This window comes from Accipiter gentilis, chromosome 25 (genome assembly GCF_929443795.1).
Source record: "Accipiter gentilis chromosome 25, bAccGen1.1, whole genome shotgun sequence".
Classification (NCBI taxonomy): domain Eukaryota; kingdom Metazoa; phylum Chordata; class Aves; order Accipitriformes; family Accipitridae; genus Astur; species Astur gentilis.
The window spans coordinates 9,858,794-9,867,669 of NC_064904.1; the positions used below are offsets into that span (position 1 = coordinate 9,858,794).

At 42.9% G+C, this 8,876-nt stretch overlaps 1 protein-coding gene across 1 annotated transcript; it reads right to left on the minus strand.

Moving 5' to 3' along the window:
- Positions 1-8,306, minus strand: DEGS2 (delta 4-desaturase, sphingolipid 2). Its single transcript, XM_049828953.1, has 3 exons — positions 8,175-8,306; positions 7,187-7,929; positions 1-552 (listed from the first exon to the last, which is right to left on the minus strand). Exons 1-3 carry the CDS (start codon positions 8,197-8,199, stop codon positions 409-411), a joined length of 912 nt encoding a protein of 303 aa, XP_049684910.1. The 5' UTR covers positions 8,200-8,306; the 3' UTR covers positions 1-408.
- Positions 8,307-8,876: the final 570 nt, after the last annotated feature.

An 8,876-nucleotide genomic window follows, 5' to 3' on the forward strand; every position in this document is an offset into this window, starting at 1 on the left:
TACAGTCCTGTGCACGCGGAGCATCTACACCTAATCTGGCATGAAGAGAAACCAGTCCTGAACTACACACATGCATGCTCACACATACACGCACCAAGCATTCTCCGTTGCAGACGTAGGCACACGTGGCCCAGGAAGTTAATTCTAAGCCTAGACCAAAGGTTCATATAATCATAGCTCGCTCTAATCTAGTTTCTCAGGGTTACATACACAAATATCCTTTATTAAAAAGTATCAATAGTCTAAAATAGTGCATCCAATTGCTTCATTTTCACATTCATCCTCTTGGTCTAAGGAGCATGCACCAACGCTAATTCAGCACACACAAACATCCTTCTACTTCTGCAGAAAACTCCAGTCGTTCAAATGAACAAACAAAACATCAATGCAGCAGGCGGAGCTAGTCCGTTAGCTTTCTTTTGCCAGCTTGCATAGTCTCTTAACCCTTGAATAAGGACCAATAGCGTCATCAAACACAAAGTCCCACAGAACTCGAATCCAGGACTGGTGATGTGGGAGGTTATCGTAATATTCTGCTGCAATCTTTTTCACCTGGAAGAAGAAGAGAGAGAACGAGCTGTTTAGCTGCACAGAGTCAGGTGTGTTTCAGTCTTCACATTCAGATCTGATAGCACAGCCATAACCTGAAGTTACTTGTTATTGCTTGTGAGCTTCTGAAGTTCAGCCAAATGAGATGTACTTAAATACGTTTAGATACTTCTTAGCAGATTTCTGATGTAAGTTTTGCCTCACAATGTCAGAATTTGAAAAACGATGGATCGCTGCCTTCAGTCAGAACTATTTTCTCTCATTTCAGAGGTGGGGGGATCTCCACAATGAGATGACTAATCCACCTTATACATTGCCAAGACTCCAACACGCTGTATTTAAAGCCCTGTTTGCTACTCGTAATACTCATCTGCTGAGGGTTCCGTGTAGGAGAGAAATACCAATTGAGAAAATGCCAGACACAGCCTTGCCTACACTTCGTTTTCTTTCCTCCATTCTGCTACTGTGATACAAATCTGCGAGACGGCTTCCTCCAGCAGGCAGAGGAAATTGCAGGGGTGGCCCGTTCTCCTCAGTCTGCTGTTAAAAATGCTGCAAGATTCATTATTAGATCACAAGTCTAATAAAATTTCATCCCTGTTACAGATCCCCAAGTCTTAAGACTGTTGCCATCAGAGAAGCATTGTGCATCATTGCGGGTAGTGCTTGTAGTGGGAGTAAGGCCAGAACCAGAGGACAAAGAGGTTTCAGATCTGGCAGGTTCAGGGGACTATGGGGATTCCCAGGATTCCCAGGTTATCAGTAGTCCCTGCTCCAGCTAGATGCTCTGCTTTTTGAACACACCTATGAAGCAGCAGAGTCTGTTAACTATTGTTCCGTTGCACATAAACTGCTTGGGCATGGTTTTATTACAGCCCCACCTCCTAGACAAACAAAGCTCTATTCTAGAGTAGGTTGTCTTGCTGGACAGCGTGACTTCTCTCTTTAAAATCCCTGCAGAATTTTAAAGCCAGCCATGCTGAGCACAGCACGGACTTCCAGTGAAGAGCAAAAGGGTTACACAGAAATTGCCATCTGGGAGGAGGATCTCATCAGCATCCAAGGTGTAATGGTGGAAACTTAACACAGCATTTTGACTGTGAAAAGGTAAGAATCCCAGCAAAAGTTACATTATAAACCAGTACAGCTCCCTGCTAGTTTCCTTGTGAATTCAGCTTCCTTACAGATACTTCCCTGTGAGGTAAGTTGGGTAATGTACAAGTTTCATTAAGATCTTTTACCTCTGTACCTCAGCCCCTACGCGTTCTTTGTGCTCATGGCATGGTAGTGCTGCGTTGGAGGTGGAAGATTCAGTTCAGGTCTGATTGTATTCTGCCTTTCACTGAATACCTCTGACTTCCTAATAATTCCCTATATCCTGCTTTGAAGTGTTGGTCTGTACTTCAAATGTTGTTCATTTTCAATGGGATTCAGACAATATCAGCATTTCCCCTTAGAGGTATTTGTTAACGACTGGAAGAAGAGTGATTTCCAGGCACGGGGTAAGATCTCTGGAGAAGCAAATTTAGTTCACTGTGCTCCTTCTGTAACCACCACAGTCAGAAATAATCTAATCTGGGTTTTGTATCCTCCCTTTTCCCAGCTGGGTGAACTGAAATAGCCAGAGGATGAGAGGGAGGACTATTTAGATAGTAAGCTCCTTTGACTCCCTTGAATGAAAGCCACTAATGAGGCCTTATGCAAACACAAAGAAGGTCTCAGATAGCCAGCCCCAAAAGCTTCACTCCAGCTCCGATTTGGTCATTCCCTAGCACAGTGCTGCTTACAGACCTTCCTTCCTACCTCCGTTTTAGAAGTTCTGCCTGAATTTTGACTTGGAACAGTAATTCAGTCCTCATCTATACTAGCAAAGTTCATACAGCAAGCCTACCATTCCCCTCTTCTCCAGAACCCCCATATATTTCTTGCCCATAGAAACAATGGACTGAACCAGACATGTTTTCTCAGCTAGTCACATTATTCTGCAGAGCTCTTGATCATGTTAGATTCTGACCACTGAGGGCTTCAGAAAGTCTTTCTGTATTGCCCCTTGCACATGGAAGTAGAGGGCTGGAGATGCACAGAAACCAATTCAGCTCCTAGGAACGTCTCAGGCAGCGGCTGTGCCCTCTGGCACCAAAGGCTAACTAAAAAGGACCCCAGTGATGAAGTAGGAAAAAATGGTCTAGAGAAGAGGCCAATAAACAGTCTGTCTACGTTCAACCCGATAGTTTCCGCACTTTCAGCAAACAAGAGCAGCAATGTAACCTGGGCATAGTGCTGAAGAGCTCAGGTGGACAGAACATACAGGTCTGGAAACTTGCACTTAAATATATTCCATACGCATATTCTGTGGTTGTATTACAGATCTAAAATAGGCACCCAGAATACAAGTATTATTTGATAATTAAGATGATTTCTCAAAATAGCCAGCAGTGAATTCTGAAGAAGATCATACACACCATATTCTGGAAGCAGGCAGCCCAGTCATGGCTGGCAAGCTGCTGGCCAGCATCAGGTGGTGGAGGAGTTGCTTGTTCACCAAGCGTATCCATCTAGCACGTTCCTGCAGATTACGGTGGCAGCTCACTCTGAATGAGAAGGTCGGTATGGAAACCACAAGAGATGACAAGGGGCTCGCACTGGAGTGTGTTACCCTAGATCAGCTGCAGGACAGTGACTCACACCTACACAGAGCAGGTCTTTGCTCTGCTTGGCTTTGAGCCCAGCAGCACCTCGCGCAGGAAGGCAGGCAGCACTTGTCCCACTGGCAAGTTCCCCGTGCTCGGGGCAGGACAACTGTATGAGATGTAGAGAAACAACGGGGAGGAGAAGGTGAACTGCAATAAAATATTTGTGACAAAGGAATGGGGAAAAGGGAAAATTCAATGAATGCAGTTAGAGGGAGGGCTTCCGAACAGTTTTCTTATGGAAAAGACAAGGAGGTTTCTTAGGTGCATGTTCCCATTTTGCTATCACATGGCAGGCAAGAATATGAAAAGTGTCTTCTCTTTTACAATGGATCTACGCAAAAGATTCCCCAACAAAACCAGCTCATCTATTGTAATTTCTTTCAGCCTGTCCATATGTAAAACAAAATTATCTCCTCCTACCAGAAAATCGGGGCGGGGAAGGGAGGGCAGAAAGTAATGGGGGTTTAATGCAGATTCCCTTTTAAATGCAACATTAAACTACATGTTAAGTATGTTTGAGGCTGGAAGAGTCATCCTCCATGTTGCATGCTGGGTGCAGTACAAAACCTGCGGATGGCAGTTCCCAGGTAGCAAGTTTTGCAGCCAGATCATAGATCGTCTCAAAGAGGATGGCGCTGTGATGAAGTATTCCTAAATCCTGTGCCCGATTTCCCCCTCAAGCTCTCCATATTGCATTGGAGATTGTCCATTTGCTTCAATTTCTCCCTCCCTTCCTCCTTACAGACCTCAAGTGTCTTATCTCATTGCTAGTTTGTGAATAGAAGTTATCATGGAAAGATAACAAGAGATTGCAAAGTCTGCAAGAAGCTTATTAGGCACTTGGCACCTGGTATATTGAGGCTTTTCTTCAAGTACCTCAAGGTGGTAGGTAAGAAATCACATCTTTTAGACTGAAACTTTGCTTCTGGTTTTGTGCTTGTAGAGCACAGCAACAGGACCCCAATCCTACTCCACTGTATTTGATAGGCACAAGAGTAAAATGCAACCTAATATTTCACCATGGCTGTTTTAGACCCTTTGTCCTAGGGCTATACAGAAGCTAGAGATCCTTATGATAAGAAGCTGGAAAATTATGTTTAGAATGCTGGAAGGCATATTATGGAAGTTCCCTCCATAGTCCTTGACTGGGGGGAGCACTCAAGCTAGTCCTCCTAGCCATCACAGGGTTAATGAAATCTGCAATTCAACACCAGCACATCTACCATGTTTTCCAGTCTTGTCTGTCTAATAAATCTGGTTTCATACCATGTCTTTTCCTTTTCCCACAAGCTTAATGAGTAACTAGTTTGCCTCTGGTAATGCTGCAGTTCTTATTGCAGTTTGTAGGAAGAGTACTGGGTTCCTCCTCCCGTCCCCTCTCTCCATAAGTATATTCAATCCTTCAGATAATGAAGGATGGATCTTTTTACTCATTTGGGAAACAATTTTATAGTTCTAAGGCTTCATGCAAAGACAAATCTAGTCCTAAGTCTATAGGGGTTTTTTTTAGAGCAGGTCCTTCATTATGATGTTAAATTTCATGGTCTCTTGTGTAATCTCTCATTATACTAGTGGGACAAATTCTTACTGCACACTCATGTCACTCATCTGTAGTACCTATAAGCTTACAGCACAGCCTGATTCTTCCTCTTTCAAATCTGTCACACTTCTAGGGTAAAGGTCTTTCCAGTGGCAAACACATTACTCGGAACATTCTGAATGACACACCTGTAACAAAGGACAAAGCTGAATTCACTTTTCTGATAAGCAAGTGGAAGAGCCAGCTACTTTTCAAGATTAAGATCCAGTTATTCTCTGATCCTATTTCTCCCCTGCTCTCCCCTGCTCTCAATCATGCAGAAACCAAAAAAGATCTATATTCCACTTTCTACTTGCCAATAATTAAAAATAAAAATAGCTATACCGAGAGGGCATCCATATTACACAATTCAACTATTAAAAGTTCAAGTGCCCGAGAGACTAGATCTGAAAAACCTAGACCTTTGCCAAGTGAAGAATTTGCTGGGAGGTTAAGCAGAGGAGAGTGAGGGGAGGTTTCTATCGCTACCTGTCATGAAGTTCAATCTTTAAAGCCATCCAGAGAGGATCTGTCCCTTTATCTCCTTCCGCCAAAGAGGCAGAGAATTTTTCTTCTCAATTTGCAGAAAAGAATAACCAACTTGTTTTAATGGACAAGGGATTTTCTACAGTAATGGTTTTGCCAAAGGATTTTCACTTCCTAATAGATTTTCACTTGTAATTGATCACTCGTCAAAGACTCAAAGTTTTCCATAGAGTTCTGTCAGGCAACAACAATTGACAAGCCTCGTATCTCCTCCACCAGCAGTGCAAGTCTCAGTTACCCAAGAGCTAGAAACACATGAACACAAGCCCATGAAATTCAACTAATAACTCTATCCTCTTTACACAGGAGGGCAGACACTTCCAGCTGCTGCGCTGCCTCGAGGAATTAGGCTGAACTATTTGTGGTGTGGGTGGGGAAGAGCTTTTCAGGTCTCAATCAGGTCTGGAGCAACAGTCCCAGCAAGTTCAATTAGTCACTCACCTCCCTTGTGTAAGATACAGAGCTAACCTCCTTCTCTTCTTCTATTTACATTTCAGTAATCTAAGTATCTAAGCCTATCTAACAAGTTTGAACATTTGAAACTAAAACTAAACTCATGCACTTCCCAGCTGAGCTATCGGGTGTATCGGCAATGGGAGTGCCTGACAGGAGAACTTCACCTGCGAACGTGGGCTGCTCTACCAGCGGCTCTGAGCCCACCAGGAGCGGCCAGCTTCTCCAGGACAGAACTTCAGCAGTAAAGGAGGTGCGTTAAAACACAGCTGCAGGCTAGGTAGAGGCTCTCCACGCTCTTCTACACCGCAAGAAACTCTCCTCTCGTTTTGAGCCTCCTCTCAGACAGCGTTTCTGTGATGAACATTAACTCATAAAGCAGGCTTTGCCTGGATGTACCACTGTAAGAGTTGTGCGTGTTATGCAGTAGTGGGGAGGTCACAGCTCCTGAACCTCAGATTCCTCAGCTCTACCTCCGCCTCATGAGGATGTTGCAGTAGTAGCCACCAACTTTGCATCAGACCAGAGACAGAAGATGTTTCCTTCCTACTACGCCAGAGGATTTGTATGTAAGAGTAAGTACTCCGAAGTCACGTACCCCTAACGCTGTGAGCACCTGCTGAGGAACCCTTGTATTAAAACCCAGGAGAGCAGCTACATACCTGGAGGGAAATTGAAAACCATTCCTAGACACCTGGGCTTTGCAAATTTGATTCCCACAACTGATAAAACGTAAACAAAAAGGAGCTTGACTTTCAAAAGAGGAAAGCCACAGCACTTTCCCAATGACAGATCAGGTATCCTCAGTTTCTGTGGGTGGGGCAGCAGAGCTAAAACAAGTCATGTAGAGTGGGGCTTTATTTTCCAGTGCTATTTGTGTCAGGCTGGAACATGCCCCAATACTTAAGTCACCTCAAAAATAGAAAGACTTTTGTTTGATGTTAATCAAGCAATATAGTTAGCAGATTGATCATTAAACAAATTCCAAGTAGTAACTGCCACCTGCCTCACTTTAGATGGGCCTTTAAACTTTCAAAGAGACAAAACCTGGTGGCTGAGGGAAGGAAACGGAGAAATTTAGAGCATTGTTGGAGGATTTTATCATGCAAAAAAGTATTCCTCAAGGCCTCTGAGGATCAGATGTTCTTGTTTCCATCAAATAAACTAAATATTACAGCAGCTTGGCAGCCATTTCTCTCAATCTTCTGCTTAAAATGAAAGAATTCAAAACAAATCCAAAAAGCTTTCTTTTTTTTTTTTTTTTCTTTTTAAAATTGATCCATTGCTATGATTTGGAGTGATTTCTTTGAGACAGTTTAGCAGCTTTTATAAAAATGCAATTCACTCATGCTCATGCCATACTTACCATTGGCAATCTGCATCCAGGAATGCTGGGGAAGTCGTGATGCTCCATGTGGTAGCCTACATTAAAGGTGAGCCAGTTCAGAGGTCCATAATAAGAGTATGTCTCATACCCTTTTAAGAACATGTAGTGTTCTGCTATGAAGTGCCCAGAAATGGGATGTACACCCATGCAAAGAATCGTACCTGCTATTAAGTAAATAATAGGTTTGAGCCCCCAAAGGTAGTAAATTATAAGGTCTATAGAAAACTGGACGAGAGCATTAAAAATTTCCATCCGTGTAATTGCTTTGGGGTTCACATACAGTGGTCTCAGACTATAGAACAGCGGTTGGAGGAAAAGCCAAAGCAGTTTCCGAAGTGGTGTACAGAAAAACCAACCCTCAAAGTCTGTGGGAATGTCCACATCCAGGCTATCCCCACCAAGGTACCGATGATGGTCAATGTGGTATTTCTTGAAGGAGGCAGAATAAGGGATGCCAATCGGCAAGTTGGCAAAGACTGCAAACCATCGGTTCCACTTGGCCTGCTTATTCCCAAAGGCGACGTTGTGTGAAATATCATGGATGGCTAGGGTCAGTGAATGGTTGATGCAACCCCCAAAACCATAAGCCCAGAAGAAAATCCATTTCCAAGATAAGTCTTTCACCAGGTAGCATGCTAGAAACTGCATGAAAACCATTCCAGATACAATCCACTTTAAATGTGGATCTGGTCCCATCAGAGTCTTGATCTCTGGATATTTTGCTAAAGAGAAAAATGCAGAGAAAAATCTCATTAGATCACAGTTAAGTAAACATAATCACCACTGGGACTCTATTTTTATCACCCTATGTTTGAGGCCCTACTTTTAGAAAATGGCAATTCCAAAGTATAGTTGCCACTACAGTAAGAGCTTTACTAATGTACAGGTTCCATTCTCACTTCCAGCAACATGTCCAATTGTGATTGACATAGAGAGAGATATATAGACATATAAAAAAAAAAATTACCCTGATGGTCAATATGTGGCATCATGTGCCTTCACAACGATGAGTACTGCTTCACAATGATGAGCATTAGTATGCCAAAACCCACCAGATGTAAGCTCTAAGAAGCACCTTCTCTTGAGTTTTTAATTTCCGTTTTTATTTTGCTGAGTCCAGATGCTATTTTCCACGAAAGGGATGCAGCTGCCTTCTTTGTAGCCCTTTTCACACTATTGCTTCAGACATACTAGCAGAGGAAAGAGGGCTGAGCAACAGGCTTGCCAGGTTTTGCTCTGTGGTTAGATGACAAATGTAGCATTAAAAAAAATTCCTAAGTATTTCAGTGTTCACCAGTGCTTACAACATGTACAACTCTTTGCACATGGTAACATTACAAGAAAGTCAGCAATATTATCAGGAATTTGTAAGTCACAGAAACTTTTTCTCTATTCCCATTAATTAGCCTGTTTCCAAGTCACATACCAAAACCAGGCATGAAAGTCACATAGATAATCACACAACAGCTTCATGCAGCCTCACAAATACCGCAATACAGCATCAGAGAAACATGGGCTAAGCTTGCCAAGTCTGACTTTTGTTAGGCCAGGACCAGCTTGCTGATCTTTGGTTCTACTGGCCATTCATTTGTCCTTTTAAGAAAAAGAAAATACACAGAAGTACAGCTTATCTTCTAGGTGCTGTTCATTGCTTCAGGTCTCTTCTTTA

What these genes read in the sequence shown, in the direction of transcription:
- DEGS2 (XM_049828953.1), bottom strand. Translation starts at nt 8,199, where the DNA reads ATGATGCCACATATTGACCATCAGG. An exon ending in GCCACATATTGACCATCAGG is followed by an intron (nt 7,930 to 8,174) that starts GTAATTTTTTTT and finishes TTTTCTCTTTAG; the next exon opens with CAAAATATCCAGAGATCAAG. An exon ending in CTGGATGCAGATTGCCAATG is followed by an intron (nt 553 to 7,186) that starts GTAAGTATGGCA and finishes TTCTTCTTCCAG; the next exon opens with GTGAAAAAGATTGCAGCAGA.